The 21,348-nt window shown below is 51.7% G+C and overlaps 1 protein-coding gene across 2 annotated transcripts; it reads right to left on the reverse strand.

Moving 5' to 3' along the window:
- Positions 1–2,939: 2,939 nt before the first annotated feature.
- On the reverse strand, positions 2,940–20,898 carry EAPP (E2F associated phosphoprotein). 2 transcript variants are annotated; one of them, XM_069732079.1, is made up of 7 exons: positions 20,823–20,898; positions 7,394–7,566; positions 6,519–6,700; positions 5,457–5,546; positions 4,285–4,408; positions 3,762–3,887; positions 2,940–3,614 (listed from the first exon to the last, which is right to left on the reverse strand). In XM_069732079.1, the coding sequence occupies exons 2-7, from the start codon at positions 7,465–7,467 to the stop codon at positions 3,338–3,340; spliced, it is 873 nt and encodes a 290-aa protein (XP_069588180.1). In that variant the 5' UTR covers positions 7,468–7,566; positions 20,823–20,898; the 3' UTR covers positions 2,940–3,337. The 2 variants fall into 2 exon arrangements, with proteins under 2 accessions (XP_069588180.1, XP_069588188.1); XM_069732087.1 differs by lacking the exon at positions 20,823–20,898 and adding an exon at positions 20,717–20,768 and having other exon boundaries at positions 3,193–3,614.
- Positions 20,899–21,348: the final 450 nt, after the last annotated feature.

Genomic DNA, 21,348 nt, shown 5'->3' on the forward strand with positions numbered 1-21,348 from the left:
CTCTGGTTGGAATTCAACTGACACTGGAATGTCAGACATGTAGAGAAGCTGATTTTTATAAAACTGTGCAGAGGTCTCTTAAGTTTTGCCAGAGCTGTATATCTGTATTTGGTACGACATACTGCTTCGAATTCTTTACAAAACTTATCACAAAGAGTCTCCTGATGTCACAGGGTTGCCGCGTGTGTGAAGCCAGAAGACCGCAGTGTCTGATTGCTCCTACTCCGGCGCTGAGAAGAAGTACTTCTCCTTCATTTTAAATGTGTTTATTTATTCTGGCAGAACAGGGGTTAATCGGCCATGTTGGAAATCCCTGTGCTCACAGCCAAGCTTGGTTAGCCACTCTTGTTCCCTTTATAATCTGGCACATGAGGAGAGTTGAAGGAGTTATTACTCACTGCTGCTTGGTTTATGTGTGGTACTTCCCTATCCTTCTCTATTTTGGTTTATTCCCCTACCTTCACACCCCGATGAATTCCTGTTACATGTGAGTATTTTGTATGCCTGGAGTTTTCTGTTAACCCTTGTGTTGCCTTGTATGTCGGGTCGGTGTACTATGGTGCATAGTAGCACCCCTCTTCCCTCGGTGGGGGAGCAGAACAGATAGAGGGCTAACTCAGGAGATAAGGCAAGGGCGGAAGCCCCAGCATCTTCGCCATCTGAAGTATCCCGGGAGTAGGGCAAGCTAGGGTGCCCACTAGTGTTAGAGACAGGGTTGGAGCCCCTGGTCCTGGGCCACCCGACTGCTGTGTCATGACACTTGCGCTCCAGACCAACGCAAATCTGTAAATGCAGTTACAAATAGCAAGATCATCCATACGACCTAACATCACAGCCGCACCAAAGAAAAGCAGATCCAGCCGTCCAGCAGGATCATTTTCAAGTTGATCATTATGTGTGGCAACTGAATGATGACATGAATAACCAAATGGCTCCCGGCAGAAAAAAGGTTCCCCACCCCTGCTTAATTACATAGTTGTACATTCAGCTGATCTTCAGGCATTTCAGCTGTTGGACCTATGGCAATATGAACTGCTTACCAAAAGAAAGCCATACGGTATTGCATCAATGCGGGGAGACATGGGTGAAAAGCACTGCACCCTGCAGAAGCTGTTTTTTCTTATTTAATGGGTGCATGATTTTGCCAAAGAACATCTGTTTCTCCAGAACTTTCTTTAAAGCTGAAATTATCAGTGAAAAACATTTCTGTGCAATCTCTTGTGCAATCCTGGATTTCATAAGAATGACGATGGTGAGACTGGATGTCGCAATCTTCCATCATTTGGTGAATTGAATCGGTGAATTACAGCAATAAACATGGCGTAATTCCCAAGTTTATGTGCAGGGGAAAAAGATAACAAAATGTAATAAGGCCATGATTCTGGTTACATTGCATTCTTCCACCCTTGGGATTAAATAAAAATTAAAAAAAACAAAACAAAAAAAAACACATCACTTGCATACATAAGCCTTTGCGTTTCTCTCTTTTGCAAGTAGTTGGAAATCATATTTTAACCCTTCTGCAAATGATGGAAAAATGGTGACAACATTTTCAAAACCTCTCGATTTCTTCGGCATTGAGTATGAGGCTTCACGTGCAGTCACATGCTGTCTAATCAAAGTGCCACACAGCAGCACCAAGATTGCCAATCTGTGCGCCTGCCATAGGGTAAAGGATGCTTTCAAATAAAGCATTTTGCAAACAAATGCATTTTTCGATGACATTTTTGCAAGCTATTGGTGTTCCATGAAAGGCAATAATGAAATTTAAGTCTCACTACACACAAAGCTTTTGTGTGGCATTTTACCTAGCCTTTTTTTTCTTTTTGGAAAGGGCTGGGAGGGTTTACTTGTGTATGGCATTTTTTCCTGGTGCTTTCCAATAGATTTATTTCTATAGGCCTTAAAGAAGATCCTCAGAAAAAATGCACATATGCTACAAATGTAATGAAGAAAAAACAAAAAAAGGAAAGGGGGGAATACACAAAGACATTCTTAAAATGCATGATTGTTTTCTTTTTTTTACAGGAAAGTAAAAAAAAAATAATACAGAAATAAAAGTGTAAAGAAGCAAGGAGTTTCACACAAAGCGGTGTTTCTCCAAAAAGGTTTAGTTTTTTCCCCCCACACACACACCTTAAATGTCCACACACGCCATAATGTTATTGGAATTTTTACCAGTATTATATATAGGGCATAAAAAATGATGTGGGCAAATCATACTGTATAACGGGGAGCAGTGGGGACATCTTACTGTATAGAGGGGAGTGATGGACATCTTACTGAGTATAACGGAGCTGTGGAGACATCTTACTGTCTGGAGGGGAGATGTGTGGGCATTATACTCTGTATAGACGAGCTGGGGGCCCATCATACTGTATAGAGAGGAGCGGTGGAAGACATCATACTTTGTAAAGGGAAGCTGTGGGAGCATCATAATGTGTAGAGGGGAGCTACGGGCGAAGACTCATGGGACGTTAAATGTAAAGTGGGCACTTATTGCTATAGGGGCACTCCACTCAGGGTATTGTGATTGTCAAAGGGGCATTATTACTTTCTTGGGGACAAAATGTGGGCACTGTTTTCTAGGGCATTTGCACAGGGTATTAATATTCTAGAAGTCAGTTTTACCATCTAGAAGGCACAAAGGAAGCATTTTACTTTTTAAAGGACACAGTGGTGGGCATTTTATGTGGGGCAGTAAGAGGTGCACGGATTTTGCACCACAGCCGCTGCAGTAATAGGGACACATACAGCCCCATATGGACAATCACTCACTTTAGCCCTGCATGCACTGGCTGCCTGTATATTGTATAATGCCTTTCCTGTGCATTTTATTGTGCCTTGCATATAAAAGACTTCTTGTCAATCCCTTCCCAGCTAAAATTGTATAGACATCAATATGTCAAAACAACAAAAATAACCTAAAACCTGTGGAATGCGGAGAATAATCTAACATTTAATTGTGAGAAAACAGCATTGTACACTTTAGATGCTTCTTTCTATATACAAGAACCAGTCTGAGATTCCACCAGTAAGTTATAGTATAATGATATCAGTGTGCACAAAGGCTCTAAAGCTTTGTGTCTCTGAAACGATTTAGAAAAATCTGCTCTTATTTCACGGTTTCCATTTCCTCAACGTCTCCCTGAAGTCGCTCTGGGTGACTCCAGTGATGAAATCCATCTAATATTGATTAGATTTCCTTTTTAATAATCAGGAATATGATTATCTCCAAAGACTTTTCAATGCTAAAAAAATCCAGAAAATCAATATAAAAAGCAAAATAAAACTGTAAGTGATGGAAAGCATCACTGAAAAAGTCAATGTTCTGGTCCTAGCAGTGGCTCGCTAAGACATTAAAGAAATGGTAGACTTCCTCCTTGTCGTAAACGGCCACTTCAGTGGAACACTCGCTGCATTTCACGGGGTGGTACATATCCACCTCTTTACTTTGCCTTGCCATTGCTGACTCTGCAGTGGCAACCTTCCTTTTTTTCCTCTCCCGTCGTCTGTTCTTTATTGGCTGTTCAGGAAATTTTAAAACCTCCTCCTTGTTGACAATGCAATTCATGACAAACATGGCTCGGTACTGTGTCCTATAGGATTCGTGTCTGCAAGAAAAATTGTTTTGCCGTAGAGGTAATAATTAAGTTATTGAAAACAAAGAGGAAATGAGAAAGACATCAAATTGGAAAAAATTGAATAAAATGTATATCCTGAAACCGGAATACCACCTAATACATATTAGGTGCTCGTACCTTTGGCAATCCAAGCAAAGTGTAGTCATACAGGCTGGACAGTTCAAGATGGCATCGCTGCTGGGAAGAGCATTCTGTTTGGTCGGATGGGTCTGCGATTGCCTTTGTTTACTGAGGTTTCTGTAACTAATATTTAAAGAGATTGTTTAAAAAAAATCCCAAGTAACATTAATTTTTAAACTACGGTATTATTCGGTGTAGTGGATCAGTGAGAAAAAACAAACAAACATTGTCATCCTATGCCAGATTACGGCTATATTCTCCTCCGCCTTAGTATGACGGTATTCTCCCCTGAGTTGTGGAATCTAGTACAGAATATGGTGGCATATGATGGTCCATATGTCACTTTATAAGCCTCTTATCAGGAGGAGGGAGTATAATCCGCAAGCAGCATATCAATACAGAGTATAGACTTCTGCTCCTCTGATTTTGGGGATCTTGTGATTATGATTTCTTTCCATTACAACGGAAAAACATCAGCAGCTCATCAAGTTTAATTACTAGCACTGAGTTATAGCCTTACCTTCTTCGTTTGGCATCTACCCATTCCTGGTCCCGGTCATCCTCGTGTGGATCGTACAGCAAGTCATCATTAGTCAGCACTTTGTGCTTTTCTTTCCGCGTTTGTACCTTTCCTTTTTCAGTCCCTAAGAAGAAATAGTAACAATTGAGTAGTATCGACGAAGACTTGTTCACTGGAATTTTGAGATAAAAGCCAGAATTTTTTTTAATCTAATTGTAGTACATCCCATCTGGTTTCTGTATATTTTTCTCTATTCGTGCTTGTAGAGTAGATGACCACTTCATCCTGTTGCAGCTGAATCCCCCAAACTCCCTTTGTTCTATTTAGGTTGATCTAATGAATCCATGTTTCCCGGTCCTTTACAAAGTTACAAGGATCCACCGCAAGTCTTGTGACCTGAACTCAGCAGCCTCATAGGTAAATATAAGGCCACAGAGCTCGGGTCAGGAAACAAACGGTCAGTCCGTTCATCGGATCAAAGTACGGATTATGAAAAATTGCAGAGTGAAACTGGCACTATAGTTACGCTAGAACGTTTTTGTGTAACCAGGGGGAGGCCTTTAAAAACCTTCAGCAGGAAAAAAAAAATTAATACAGGCTGCTGGGAGATCAGATAGATGACAATTTACCTTACAAAGATAGTTTTAATTATATTTGCACAAACTAATGATTTATGCAAAAAAGGAAGTCCACTGCCGCAGATATGCTCATTCGATGGGATTACAGCAGTGGTTCTCAAGTGAGGAGTTTGGCCCTGTAATTAATCCTCTTCTAATCCCTTCACTGGCATCCAATCCAATGTAACTACTAACAATTACATACAAGGTTGTCCATATTCTGTTACGACCATACTTCTCCAAATTACTCTCCCCATAACTTCCCACTAATAATCTCCGGTCCTCATAACACCTACTTCTCACCTCCGCCCTTGTACATTCATCACCCAACACTCTTCAAGACTTTTCCCGGGCATCCCCCATCCTATAGAATCTCAATACGTCAGATTGTCTCCAATAATTTAAGCCATCTGACGTAACGCAAATGAAATGCTTTAAAATGAATAATAACAATAATAATGTACAATGTATATATCAATGCAAAGATTCAACTTGTTAGAAACGTGATCAAAGACATCCAACTATTCACACCATGCTAAATGTATCTTTATTTACCTTCATCCTCAGAGTCAGAGTCAAAGTATATCTCATCATAATACTGCGGCTTGTCTCCTCCTGATGTTGTGGCACCGCTTGTAGAGGCGTCTACAATACAAAAACACCCAAATTATTACACTCACCAAATTAATAACAAACAACTTAAAATTAAAAGTGTAAACGCTCTTCACCCCCCCAAATAGACTTTTACCATGTATCCACATTTGGGGGATCCATTGCTAGTATTTCCAGTGATGACTAGAACATGGCTTACTCAATGCAACCCTACGTCCTTATAGATTGTAGCTTGCGCGCAGACCCGCACTCCTCCTGTAACTGCTGAACTGTTACTTTGTGATATATTTATTGTCTGTACATGTCCCACCCAGGCTGATGCGCGGCAATTTTGGAGATGCTCGGGCTCTGCCGACATTTTGTGAAATCTCAGAGCCCCCACACATCCATCCCAGGCTGGTTCGTGGCATTTAAGGAGCCCCCGCACCACTGAGCATCTCAAAAACTGCTGCACACTAGCCTGGGACGGATGTGGGGGGAGCTCTGGGATTTCACAAAATGTTGGTGGAGCCCCCGCATCACCGAGCATCTGTGAAACTGCCACGCAACATCCTGAGATGGATGTGTGGGGGCTCCGGCCTTTCACAAAGTGGCGTAGCCCCTGCACCACCGAACCTGCCGCACCAGCCTGGGATGAGTCAGATCATCCCCAGATCACAGAACACCTCCTGTGACCACAGTCCACCAGCACTTTCGATCACACCCTGCCACCCGGTAAGCTGAATTTGGATTTTAAGACAGACCCTCATTTGATGCATTCATTTTTTTCCCTATTTTTCTTCTGAAAGTTTGGGGTGCATCTTATGGTCTGGTGCGTCTTATAGTCCGAAAAATACGATATCGATATATATATATAAAATATTGCATATGACTATTGTTATGGGGCTACACAATGATCAAAGAAATGACTGTCGCAGTGCTGCTTTAACATGTTGATCCCGTGAAAAGGAGACGCATGACATCAGTGTGCAAAGGGCTATTACCCATTTTAAAAAATTCACCAACCTGGGCCATTGCTTTGCCATCTCCCTTCCATTGTTTTCATGGTAGAACTCAGCTCATTTTCCATTTCCTTCTCGAAGTCATCTTCACTAGAAGATTCACTTTCGCCGGTAAGACATTCACGAATCAACTTGCGTTTCTGCTCTGGAGTTCCGTGTAAAAGAATATCCAACTCATCTTCAGAACTTCAAAAGAGAAAACAGTCATAAAAAAAAAAATCATACTCAAGTTAAAAGGAAGCATTTTGTTGCTTTCTCTAATAAAACAGATCACTGTTGAGATTTCAGAGATGGAAAATAGATATTAATGTTCACCACAGGGACTATACTTTTAGTCTTTCTCACATAGTTTATATTAGGCAAGGGCTAGAAAGAGAGACATATAGTAAAATAAAGGAAATATTGCAACCATGGACCTCCACTTCAATTGATGGCATACTGCTAGGATTTTCTGACACTTAGTAGTATTAATAATAGTTTTTATTATTATCATTACTACCTACTACTACTATTGGCCCAACCTTTGGCAACCCCATCCATTCGAGTGCAACAGTGCGGCCACAGTTGTCTGCACAGATGGAAGTGCAGCTATGCAAGTAAAAACGGAAGGAGAAACAGTGCCACGACCCCTTTTGATTTTTGGGGTCCCAGATGTCTGAATGATCATATACTGAAGTGCCGGAGAGAATGGTGCAGGAAAAAGCGAGTCCTTATTTTATTCCTTGTTTCTATATGTCATGATCTACACCACAAGGACTGCATATGAGTCAATCTAATATTGTGTCCTCAAGTAATACCTAGTACAGCGGTGTAATTTTATATATATGGATATATATAAATAGTATATACTGATTTATGATCACAAAGCACAATCTTCACCTGCTAATACCACGTTCTTCATCACTAGGTTCTTCTATTGGATAAGCGTCATATTCTTGTTGTAACCGGTTCATGGTGAATCACACTTAGTGTAATTCCTGGTCGCATGTGCTGTATGTGCTGACTTACAAGCAGAAGGATATGCTGCAGATAGATCAGCGATGGATATAAAGCTGCAAAACACAGAATCACTTTAATTTACACATTATCTTCCCAGCAAGGCTTTAATCACAAGCTACGCCTGGTTTTCCTTCACTTCCTCTGTTTAGATGAGGTCTGGTTTGGCACATGGAGAGGTAGAACATTAGTGACGGGAACTAGTGATGCACGAATGTGCTTGGATAAGGTGTTATCTGAGAAAGCTCACATGCTAACCGAGTGTTTTTGGCATGCTCGAAAAATATGTTCAAGTCCCCGCACCTGCATGTCAAGCGGCGGATCGACAGCTGCAACAAATTATTATTATATTTATTTACTAGCTGAAGAGCCCGGCGTTGCCTGGGCATAGTAAATATCTGTGGTTAGTTATAGCACCTCACTTGTCTTATTTTCCCATCACGCCTCTCATTTTCCCAATCACATCTTTAATTTTCCCCCTCACAGCTCTCATTTTCCCCCTCACACCTCATTTTCTCCCTCACTCCTCTCATTCCCGCCTAACACTTGTCATTTCGACCTCACATCTGTCATTTTCCGATCACTACACTATTTTCCCTCACTCCTCTCATTTTGCACTCACACCTTTTCATTTTCACCTCACACCTCTCATTTTCACCTCAGTATATACATGTTTGTCATCTCCCTTATATATAGTATACACCTGTATGTCATCTCCTCCTGCATATAGTATATACCTGTATGTCATCTCCTTCTATATATAGTATATACCTGTATGTCATCTCCTCCTGCATATAGTATATACCTGTGTGTCATCTCCCCTGTATATAGTATATATCTGTGTGTCATCTCCTCCTGTATATAGTATATACCTGTATGTCATATTCTATATATAGCATATACCTGTATGTCATCTCCTCCTGTATATAGTATATACCTGTAGGTAATCTGCTCCTGTATATAGTATATACCTGTGTATCATCTCCTCCTGTATATAGTATATACCTGTATGTCATCTCCTCCTGTATATAGTATGTACCTGTATGTCATCTCCTCCTCTATATAGTGTATACCTGTGTGTCATCTCCCCTGTATATAGTATATACCTGTGTGATCTCCTGTATTAGACCTCGTTAACACGTTATTTGCTCAGTATTTTTACCTCAGTATTTGTAAGATAAATTGGCAGCCTGATAAATCCCCAGCCAACAGGAAGCCCTCCCCCTGGCAGTATATATTAGCTCACACATACACATAATAGACAGGTTATGTGACTGACAGCTGCTGTATTTCCTATATGGTACATTTGTTGCTCTTGTAGTTTGTCTGCTTATTAATCAGATTTTTATTTTTGAAGGCTAATACCAGACTTGTGTGTGTTTTAGGGCGAGTTTCGTCTGTCAAGTTGTGTGTGTTGAGTTGTGTGTGGCGACATGCATGTAGCGACTTTTGTGAGATGAGTTTTGTGTGGCAACATGCGTGTAGCAACTTTTTGTGTGTCGAGTTGCATGTCACAGGTTAGTGTAGCAAGTTGTGTGCAGCAAGTTTTGCGCATGACGAGTTTTGCGCGTGGTGAGTTTTATGTCTGGTGCCTTTTGAGTATGTGCAAGTTTTGTGTGAGGCAACTTTTGCATGTGTTGCAAATTTTGTGCATGTGGCAATTTTTCCACGTGTGCAAGTTTTGCGTGTGGCGAGTTTTCCATGAGGTGAGTTTTGCACTTGTGGCGAGTTTTGCATGAGCCTAGTTTTTGCATGTGGCGAGTTTTGCGCGTGGTGAGTTTTGAGCGGCGACTTTTGTGTTTCGACTTTTATGTGGCGAGGTTGGTGTATGTGTGGTGAAATGTGTGCTGAGGGTGGTATATGTGTTCAAGCACGTGGTAGTGTTTGGCGCATTTTGTGTGTGTGTTCATATCCCAATGTGTGGTGAGTATCTCATGTCGGGGCCCCACCTTAGCAACTGTACGGTATATACTCTTTGGCGCCATCGCTCTCATTCTTTAAGCCCCCCTTGTTCACATCTGGCAGCTGTCAATTTGCCTCCAACACTTTTCCTTTCACTTTTCCCCATTATGTAGATAGGGGAAAAATAGTTTGGTGAATTGGAAAGCGCGGGGTTAAAATTTCACCTCACAACATAGCCTATGACGCTCTCAGGGTCCAGATGTGTGACTGTGCAAAATTTTGTTGCTGTTGCTGCGACGTCTCCAACACTTTTCATTTCACTTTTTCCCCATTATGTTGATAGGGGCAAAATTGGTGAATTGGAAAGCGCGGGGTTAAAATTTCACCTCACAACGTAGCCTATGACGCTCTCAGGGTCCAGACGTGTGACTGTGCAAAATTTTGTTGCTGTAGCTGCGACGCTTCCAACACTTTTCCTTTCACTTTTTTCCCCATTATGTAGATAGGGGCAAAATTGTTTGGTGAATTGGAACGCGCGGGGTTAAAATTTCGCCTCACAATATAGCCTATGACGCTCTCGGGCTCCAGACGTGTGACTGTGCAAAATTTTGTGGCTGTAGCTGCGACGGTGCAGATGCCAATCCCGGACATACACACACACATTCAGCTTTATATAGTAGATATTGCACCATTGATTCCATGGTGCTGTACATGAGAAGGGTTACATACAAATTACAGATATCATTTACAGTAAATAAACTAACAATGACAGACTGATACAGAGGGGCGAGGACCCTGCCCTTGCGGGCTTACATTCTACAGGATTATGGGGAAGGAGACAATAGGTTGAGGGTTGCAGGAACTCTGTTGTTGGTGAGGCGGTAGCTCCGGTAGCGGGGAGAAGGCAGCGGGGTCAGTGCAGGCTGTAGGCTTTCCTGAAGAGATGGGTTTTCAGGTTCCGTCTGAAGGATCCGAATGTGGCTGATAGTCGGACTTGCTGGGGCAGAGAATTCCAGAGGATGGGGGATATTCGGGAGAAGTCTTGGAGGCGGTTGGGTGAGGAGTGAATAAGTGTGGAGGAGAGAAGGAGGTCTTCGGAGGACCGGAGATTACGTGAGGGAAGATATCGGGAGATTACTTCAGAGATATATGGAGGAGACAAGTTGTGGATGGCTTTGTAGGTTAGTATTAGTAATTTTAACTGGATACGCTGAGGGACTGGGAGCCAGTGAAAAGATTTGCAGAAGGGGAAGCGGAGGAGTAGCGAGGAGAGAGATGGATTAGTCGGGCAGCAGAGTTAAGGATAGACTGGAGAGGTGCAAGAGTGTTAGCAGGGAGGCCACAGAAAAGGATGTTGCAGTAGTCAAGTCAGGAGATGATGAGGGCGTGCACAAGCATTTTAGTAGATTGAGGGTTGAGGAAAGGATGGATTCTGGAGATATTTTTGAGCTGCAGGTGACAGATGGAAAGAGTTTGGATGCAGGGATTCCATTACAAACAGGTAATCCTTGCATGTGTTGTGGCTGTTGAACTGTCGCGAGACATGCAGCTGCGGGGACTCGAACATATAATTCAAGCGTGCCAAAGACACTATTAGCACACGAGCATGCTCAGATAACACCTTATCAAAGCACGTTCGCTCATCACTATTGGGGACCATCCATATTTAAGTACATCTTGATGTGGTTGGAAGCTTTTGCACTTTTTGAAAAAAAAAAAAAGTTAACCAAGTATCTTATGTTTTTTTTTTTTTTTTTAACATGTACAGCGATATTGGAGTTCATATGTTCACCCTGGTCCTGCCGCCATCAGAACCCTCACATGAGCAGTCACCCTGGTCCTACCGCCATCAGAACCCCCAAATGAGCAGTCACCCTGGTCCTACCGCCATCAGAACCCCCACATGAGCAGTCACCCTGGTCCTGCTGCCATCAGAACCCTCAAAGGAGCAGTCACCCTGGTCCTGCCGCCATCAGAACCCTCAAAGGAGCAGTCACCCTGGTCCTGCCGCCATCAGAACCCCCACATGAGCAGTCACCCTGGTCCTGCCGCCATCAGAACCCTCAAAGGAGCAGTCACCCTGGTCCTGCTGCCATCAGAACCCCCACAGCAGCAGTCACCCTGGTCCTGCCGCCATCAGAGCCCCCACAGCAGCAGTCACCCTGGTCCTGCTGCCATCAGAGCCCCCACAGCAGCAGTCACCCTGGTCCTGCCGCCATCAGAGCCCCCACAGCAGCAGTCACCCTGGTCCTGCCGCCATCAGAGCCCCCACAGCAGCAGTCACCCTGGTCCTGCCGCCATCAGAACCCCCACAGGAGGAGTCACCCTGGTCCTGCCGCCATCGGAACCCCCACAGGAGCAGTCACCCTGGTCCTGCCGCCATCGGAACCCCCACAGGAGCAGTCACCCTGGTCCTGCCGCCATCGGAACCCCCACAGGAGGAGTCACCCTGGTCCTGCCACCATCAGAGCCCCCACAGGAGCAGTCACCCTGGTCCTGCCGCCATCAGAACCCCCACAGCAGGAGTCACTCTGGTCCTGCCGCCATCAGAACCCCCACAGCAGCAGTCACCCTGGTCCTGCCGCCATCAGAACCCCCACATGAGCAGTCACCCTGGTCCTGCCGCCATCAGAACCCTCAAAAGGAGCAGTCACCCTGGTACTGCCACCATCAGAACCCCCACAGCAGCAGTCACCCTGGTCCTGCCGCCATCAGAACCCCCACAGGAGGAGTCACCCTGGTCCTGCCACCATCAGAACCCCCACAGCAGCAGTCACCCTGGTCCTGCCACCATCAGAACCCCCACAGGAGGAGTCACCCTGGTCCTGCCGCCATCAGAACCCCCACAGGAGGAGTCACCCTGGTCCTGCCGCCATCGGAACCCCCACAGGAGCAGTCACCCTGGTCCTGCCGCCATCAGAACCCCCACAGGAGGAGTCACCCTGGTCCTGCCGCCATCAGAGCCCCCACAGGAGCAGTCACCCTGGTCCTGCCGCCATCAGAACCCCCACAGGAGGAGTCACCCTGGTCCTGCCGCCATCAGAACCCCCACAGCAGCAGTCACCCTGGTCCTGCCGCCATCAGAACCCCCACATGAGCAGTCACCCTGGTCCTGCCGCCATCAGAACCCTCAAAAGGAGCAGTCACCCTGGTCCTGCCACCATCAGAACCCCCACAGCAGCAGTCACCCTGGTCCTGCCGCCATCAGAACCCCCACAGGAGGAGTCACCCTGGTCCTGCCGCCATCGGAACCCCCACAGGAGCAGTCACCCTGGTCCTGCCGCCATCAGAACCCCCACAGGAGGAGTCACCCTGGTCCTGCCGCCATCAGAGCCCCCACAGGAGCAGTCACCCTGGTCCTGCCGCCATCAGAACCCCCACAGGAGGAGTCACCCTGGTCCTGCCGCCATCAGAACCCCCACAGCAGCAGTCACCCTGGTCCTGCCGCCATCAGAACCCCCACATGAGCAGTCACCCTGGTCCTGCCGCCATCAGAACCCCCACAGGAGGAGTCACCCTGGTCCTGCCGCCATCAGAACCCCCACATGAGCAGTCACCCTGGTCCTGCCGCCATCAGAACCCTCAAAAGGAGCAGTCACCCTGGTCCTGCCACCATCAGAACCCCCACAGCAGCAGTCACCCTGGTCCTGCCACCATCAGAACCCCCACAGCAGCAGTCACCCTGGTCCTGCCACCATCAGAACCCCCACAGGAGGAGTCACCCTGGTCCTGCCACCATCAGAACCCCCACAGCAGCAGTCACCCTGGTCCTGCCGCCATCGGAACCCCCACAGGAGGAGTCACCCTGGTCCTGCCGCCATCAGAACCCCCACAGGAGCAGTCACCCTGGTCCTGCCGCCATCAGAACCCCCACAGAAGGAGTCACCCTGGTCCTGCCACCATCAGAACCCCCACAGGAGGAGTCACCCTGGTCCTGCCACCATCAGAACCCCCACAGGAGGAGTCACTCTGGTCCTGCCGCCATCAGAACCCCCACAGGAGCAGTCACCCTGGTCCTGCCACCATCAGAACCCCCACAGCAGCAGTCACCCTGGTCCTGCCACCATCAGAACCCCCACAGCAGCAGTCACCCTGGTCCTGCCACCATCAGAACCCCCACATGAGCAGTCACCCTGATCCTGCCACCATCAGAACCCCCACAGGAGGAGTCACCCTGGTCCTGCCACCATCAGAACCCCCACAGCAGCAGTCACCCTGGTCCTGCCACCATCAGAACCCCCACATGAGCAGTCACCCTGGTCCTGCCACCATCAGAACCCCCACAGCAGCAGTCACCCTGGTCCTGCCACCATCAGAACCCCCACAGCAGCAGTCACCCTGGTCCTGCCACCATCAGAACCCCCACAGCAGCAGTCACCCTGGTCCTGCCACCATCAGAACCCCCACAGCAGCAGTCACCCTGGTCCTGCCACCATCAGAACCCCCACATGAGCAGTCACCCTGGTCCTGCCACCATCAGAACCCCCACAGGAGCAGTCACCCTGGTCCTGCCACCATCAGAACCCCCACAGCAGCAGTCACCCTGGTCCTGCCACCATCAGAACCCCCACAGCAGCAGTCACCCTGGTCCTGCCACCATCAGAACCCCCACATGAGCAGTCACCCTGGTCCTGCCACCATCAGAACCCCCACAGGAGCAGTCACCCTGGTCCTGCCACCATCAGAACCCCCACAGCAGCAGTCACCCTGGTCCTGCCACCATCAGAACCCCCACAGCAGCAGTCACCCTGGTCCTGCCACCATCAGAACCCCCACAGGAGCAGTCACCCTGGTCCTGCCACCATCAGAACCCCCACATGAGCAGTCACCCTGGTCCTGCCACCATCAGAACCCCCACATGAGCAGTCACCCTGGTCCTGCCACCATCAGAACCCCCACATGAGCAGTCACCCTGGTCCTGCCACCATCAGAACCCCCACATGAGCAGTCAACCTGGTCCTGCCGCCATCAGAACCCTCAAAAGGAGCAGTCACCCTGGTACTGCCACCATCAGAACCCCCACAGCAGCAGTCACCCTGGTCCTGCCGCCATCAGAACCCCCACAGGAGGAGTCACCCTGGTCCTGCCACCATCAGAACCCCCACAGCAGCAGTCACCCTGGTCCTGCCACCATCAGAACCCCCACAGGAGGAGTCACCCTGGTCCTGCCGCCATCAGAACCCCCACAGGAGGAGTCACCCTGGTCCTGCCGCCATCGGAACCCCCACAGGAGCAGTCACCCTGGTCCTGCCGCCATCAGAACCCCCACAGGAGGAGTCACCCTGGTCCTGCCGCCATCAGAGCCCCCACAGGAGCAGTCACCCTGGTCCTGCCGCCATCAGAACCCCCACAGGAGGAGTCACCCTGGTCCTGCCGCCATCAGAACCCCCACAGCAGCAGTCACCCTGGTCCTGCCGCCATCAGAACCCCCACATGAGCAGTCACCCTGGTCCTGCCGCCATCAGAACCCTCAAAAGGAGCAGTCACCCTGGTCCTGCCACCATCAGAACCCCCACAGCAGCAGTCACCCTGGTCCTGCCGCCATCAGAACCCCCACAGGAGGAGTCACCCTGGTCCTGCCGCCATCGGAACCCCCACAGGAGCAGTCACCCTGGTCCTGCCGCCATCAGAACCCCCACAGGAGGAGTCACCCTGGTCCTGCCGCCATCAGAGCCCCCACAGGAGCAGTCACCCTGGTCCTGCCGCCATCAGAACCCCCACAGGAGGAGTCACCCTGGTCCTGCCGCCATCAGAACCCCCACAGCAGCAGTCACCCTGGTCCTGCCGCCATCAGAACCCCCACAGCAGCAGTCACCCTGGTCCTGCCGCCATCAGAACCCCCACAGGAGGAGTCACCCTGGTCCTGCCGCCATCAGAACCCCCACAGGAGGAGTCACCCTGGTCCTGCCGCCATCAGAACCCCCACATGAGCAGTCACCCTGGTCCTGCCGCCATCAGAACCCTCAAAAGGAGCAGTCACCCTGGTCCTGCCACCATCAGAACCCCCACAGCAGCAGTCACCCTGGTCCTGCCACCATCAGAACCCCCACAGCAGCAGTCACCCTGGTCCTGCCACCATCAGAACCTCCACAGGAGGAGTCACCCTGGTCCTGCCACCATCAGAACCCCCACAGCAGCAGTCACCCTGGTCCTGCCGCCATCGGAACCCCCACAGGAGGAGTCACCCTGGTCCTGCCGCCATCAGAACCCCCACAGGAGCAGTCACCCTGGTCCTGCCGCCATCAGAACCCCCACAGGAGGAGTCACCCTGGTCCTGCCACCATCAGAACCCCCACAGGAGGAGTCACCCTGGTCCTGCCACCATCAGAACCCCCACAGGAGGAGTCACTCTGGTCCTGCCGCCATCAGAACCCCCACAGGAGCAGTCACCCTGGTCCTGCCACCATCAGAACCCCCACAGCAGCAGTCACCCTGGTCCTGCCACCATCAGAACCCCCACAGCAGCAGTCACCCTGGTCCTGCCACCATCAGAACCCCCACATGAGCAGTCACCCTGGTCCTGCCACCATCAGAACCCCCACAGGAGGAGTCACCCTGGTCCTGCCACCATCAGAACCCCCACAGCAGCAGTCACCCTGGTCCTGCCACCATCAGAACCCCCACATGAGCAGTCACCCTGGTCCTGCCACCATCAGAACCCCCACAGCAGCAGTCACCCTGGTCCTGCCACCATCAGAACCCCCACAGCAGCAGTCACCCTGGTCCTGCCACCATCAGAACCCCCACAGCAGCAGTCACCCTGGTCCTGCCACCATCAGAACCCCCACATGAGCAGTCACCCTGGTCCTGCCACCATCAGAACCCCCACAGGAGCAGTCATCCTGGTCCTGCCACCATCAGAACCCCCACAGCAGCAGTCACCCTGGTCCTGCCACCATCAGAACCCCCACAGCAGCAGTCACCCTGGTCCTGCCACCATCAGAACCCCCACATGAGCAGTCACCCTGGTCCTGCCACCATCAGAACCCCCACAGGAGCAGTCACCCTGGTCCTGCCACCATCAGAACCCCCACAGCAGCAGTCACCCTGGTCCTGCCACCATCAGAACCCCCACAGCAGCAGTCACCCTGGTCCTGCCACCATCAGAACCCCCACAGGAGCAGTCACCCTGGTCCTGCCACCATCAGAACCCCCACATGAGCAGTCACCCTGGTCCTGCCACCATCAGAACCCCCACATGAGCAGTCAGCCTGGTCCTGCCACCATCAGAACCCCCACATGAGCAGTCACCCTGGTCCTGCCACCATCAGAACCCCCACATGAGCAGTCACCCTGGTCCTGCCGCCATCAGAACCCTCAAAAGGAGCAGTCACCCTGGTACTGCCACCATCAGAACCCCCACAGCAGCAGTCACCCTGGTCCTGCCGCCATCAGAACCCCCACAGGAGGAGTCACCCTGGTCCTGCCACCATCAGAACCCCCACAGCAGCAGTCACCCTGGTCCTGCCACCATCAGAACCCCCACAGGAGGACTCACCCTGGTCCTGCCGCCATCAGAACCCCCACAGCAGCAGTCACCCTGGTCCTGCCGCCATCGGAACCCCCACAGGAGGAGTCACCCTGGTCCTGCCGCCATCAGAACCCCCACAGGAGCAGTCACCCTGGTCCTGCCGCCATCAGAACCCCCACAGGAGGAGTCACCCTGGTCCTGCCACCATCAGAACCCCCACAGGAGGAGTCACCCTGGTCCTGCCACCATCAGAACCCCCACAGGAGGAGTCACTCTGGTCCTGCCACCATCAGAACCCCCACAGGAGGAGTCACCCTGGTCCTGCCACCATCAGAACCCCCACAGCAGCAGTCACCCTGGTCCTGCCACCATCAGAACCCCCACATGAGCAGTCACCCTGGTCCTGCCACCATCAGAACCCCCACAGCAGCAGTCACCCTGGTCCTGCCACCATCAGAACCCCCACAGCAGCAGTCACCCTGGTCCTGCCACCATCAGAACCCCCACAGCAGCAGTCACCCTGGTCCTGCCACCATCAGAACCCCCACATGAGCAGTCACCCTGGTCCTGCCACCATCAGAACCCCCACAGGAGCAGTCATCCTGGTCCTGCCACCATCAGAACCCCCACAGCAGCAGTCACCCTGGTCCTGCCACCATCAGAACCCCCACAGCAGCAGTCACCCTGGTCCTGCCACCATCAGAACCCCCACATGAGCAGTCACCCTGGTCCTGCCACCATCAGAACCCCCACAGGAGCAGTCACCCTGGTCCTGCCACCATCAGAACCCCCACAGCAGCAGTCACCCTGGTCCTGCCACCATCAGAACCCCCACAGCAGCAGTCACCCTGGTCCTGCCACCATCAGAACCCCCACAGGAGCAGTCACCCTGGTCCTGCCACCATCAGAACCCCCACATGAGCAGTCACCCTGGTCCTGCCACCATCAGAACCCCCACATGAGCAGTCAGCCTGGTCCTGCCACCATCAGAACCCCCACATGAGCAGTCACCCTGGTCCTGCCACCATCAGAACCCCCACATGAGCAGTCACCCTGGTCCTGCCGCCATCAGAACCCTCAAAAGGAGCAGTCACCCTGGTACTGCCACCATCAGAACCCCCACAGCAGCAGTCACCCTGGTCCTGCCGCCATCAGAACCCCCACAGGAGGAGTCACCCTGGTCCTGCCACCATCAGAACCCCCACAGCAGCAGTCACCCTGGTCCTGCCACCATCAGAACCCCCACAGGAGGACTCACCCTGGTCCTGCCGCCATCAGAACCCCCACAGGAGGAGTCACCCTGGTCCTGCCACCATCAGAACCCCCACAGGAGCAGTCACCCTGGTCCTGCCGCCATCGGAACCCCCACAGGAGCAGTCACCCTGGTCCTGCCGCCATCAGAACCCCCACAGGAGGAGTCACCCTGGTCCTGCCACCATCAGAACCCCCACAGGAGGAGTCACCCTGGTCCTGCCACCATCAGAACCCCCACAGCAGCAGTCACCCTGGTCCTGCCACCATCAGAACCCCCACAGCAGCAGTCACCCTGGTCCTGCCACCATCAGAACCCCCACATGAGCAGTCACCCTGGTCCTGCCACCATCAGAACCCCCACAGGAGCAGTCACCCTGGTCCTGCCACCATCAGAACCCCCACAGCAGCAGTCACCCTGGTCCTGCCACCATCAGAACCCCCACAGCAGCAGTCACCCTGGTCCTGCCACCATCAGAACCCCCACAGGAGCAGTCACCCTGGTCCTGCCACCATCAGAACCCCCACATGAGCAGTCACCCTGGTCCTGCCACCATCAGAACCCCCACATGAGCAGTCAGCCTGGTCCTGCCACCATCAGAACCCCCACATGAGCAGTCACCCTGGTCCTGCCACCATCAGAACCCCCACATGAGCAGTCACCCTGGTCCTGCCGCCATCAGAACCCTCAAAAGGAGCAGTCACCCTGGTACTGCCACCATCAGAACCCCCACAGCAGCAGTCACCCTGGTCCTGCCGCCATCAGAACCCCCACAGGAGGAGTCACCCTGGTCCTGCCACCATCAGAACCCCCACAGCAGCAGTCACCCTGGTCCTGCCACCATCAGAACCCCCACAGGAGGACTCACCCTGGTCCTGCCGCCATCAGAACCCCCACAGCAGCAGTCACCCTGGTCCTGCCGCCATCGGAACCCCCACAGGAGGAGTCACCCTGGTCCTGCCGCCATCAGAACCCCCACAGGAGCAGTCACCCTGGTCCTGCCGCCATCAGAACCCCCACAGGAGGAGTCACCCTGGTCCTGCCACCATCAGAACCCCCACAGGAGGAGTCACCCTGGTCCTGCCACCATCAGAACCCCCACAGGAGGAGTCACTCTGGTCCTGCCACCATCAGAACCCCCACAGGAGGAGTCACCCTGGTCCTGCCACCATCAGAACCCCCACAGCAGCAGTCACCCTGGTCCTGCCACCATCAGAACCCCCACATGAGCAGTCACCCTGGTCCTGCCACCATCAGAACCCCCACAGCAGCAGTCACCCTGGTCCTGCCACCATCAGAACCCCCACAGCAGCAGTCACCCTGGTCCTGCCACCATCAGAACCCCCACAGCAGCAGTCACCCTGGTCCTGCCACCATCAGAACCCCCACATGAGCAGTCACCCTGGTCCTGCCACCATCAGAACCCCCACAGGAGCAGTCATCCTGGTCCTGCCACCATCAGAACCCCCACAGCAGCAGTCACCCTGGTCCTGCCACCATCAGAACCCCCACAGCAGCAGTCACCCTGGTCCTGCCACCATCAGAACCCCCACATGAGCAGTCACCCTGGTCCTGCCACCATCAGAACCCCCACAGGAGCAGTCACCCTGGTCCTGCCACCATCAGAACCCCCACAGCAGCAGTCACCCTGGTCCTGCCACCATCAGAACCCCCACAGCAGCAGTCACCCTGGTCCTGCCACCATCAGAACCCCCACAGGAGCAGTCACCCTGGTCCTGCCACCATCAGAACCCCCACATGAGCAGTCACCCTGGTCCTGCCACCATCAGAACCCCCACATGAGCAGTCAGCCTGGTCCTGCCACCATCAGAACCCCCACATGAGCAGTCACCCTGGTCCTGCCACCATCAGAACCCCCACATGAGCAGTCACCCTGGTCCTGCCGCCATCAGAACCCTCAAAAGGAGCAGTCACCCTGGTACTGCCACCATCAGAACCCCCACAGCAGCAGTCACCCTGGTCCTGCCGCCATCAGAACCCCCACAGGAGGAGTCACCCTGGTCCTGCCACCATCAGAACCCCCACAGCAGCAGTCACCCTGGTCCTGCCACCATCAGAACCCCCACAGGAGGACTCACCCTGGTCCTGCCGCCATCAGAACCCCCACAGGAGGAGTCACCCTGGTCCTGCCACCATCAGAACCCCCACAGGAGCAGTCACCCTGGTCCTGCCGCCATCGGAACCCCCACAGGAGCAGTCACCCTGGTCCTGCCGCCATCAGAACCCCCACAGGAGGAGTCACCCTGGTCCTGCCACCATCAGAACCCCCACAGGAGGAGTCACCCTGGTCCTGCCACCATCAGAACCCCCACAGCAGCAGTCACCCTGGTCCTGCCACCATCAGAACCCCCACAGGAGGAGTCACCTTGGTCCTGCCGCCATCAGAACCCCCACAGGAGGAGTCACCCTGGTCCTAGCGCCATCGGAGCCCCCACAGTGACAATAAACCTGGTTCTCCAGACCCCTGAATAGAAACCCTGCCACATACAGTGCGGAAATCCAGGACAGCAGCCATGCTGCTCCTATCCAGCTGCTCCAGGATGAATTCCAAGCAATTTACCAAAACGGGACATTCAGTGACGCTGTCCAGGAGCCTACTGCGAATCCTCACACCCGCCGTCACCGCTCGCTGTATTCAAATTAACAATCATAAAATATAGATTTACCTTTTCCTGGGTGAACAATAATCGTTGTTGAGCGTCGCACGGCAATGACGTCACCAAGTTATCGACGCGCAGCAAGGACGTAACAACTAGCCACCCTCACAAGTAGGCGGAGCCAAGATTGTAGGGTGGGCGTGGTTACGGTGGCCCGCTGAAATAATGGGGGGGGGGTGAACAACATAGCAACTGGCGTAGCGCTTCAGTGGACTAGTGTCGCTGTGGCCCGTACTCTCCGCAGCGCTGTCTTGTGCAGTAGTGTGGAGCTTCACCGGGCAGAGGCAAGTCTCGTGTCACTCATCAGTGCATGTCCTGCTGCACTCTGCTTGCTGTCAGTGAATGGATCAGTGAGAGGCGGAACACCTGTCGCAGTTCTCGGTTTCGGGTCTCAGATTTGTATTCTCTTTTTATTTTTGAAGTTTTCAACAAAAGAAAGATATGGAAGCTTCCTCCTGACGACACCCCCCCGTATACACGACACACAGACATCCTAGAGGGTCCCTCCTCCTGACGACCCCCCACCCCCCTGTAT

Source organism: Ranitomeya imitator, chromosome 1 (genome assembly GCF_032444005.1).
Source record: "Ranitomeya imitator isolate aRanImi1 chromosome 1, aRanImi1.pri, whole genome shotgun sequence".
Classification (NCBI taxonomy): domain Eukaryota; kingdom Metazoa; phylum Chordata; class Amphibia; order Anura; family Dendrobatidae; genus Ranitomeya; species Ranitomeya imitator.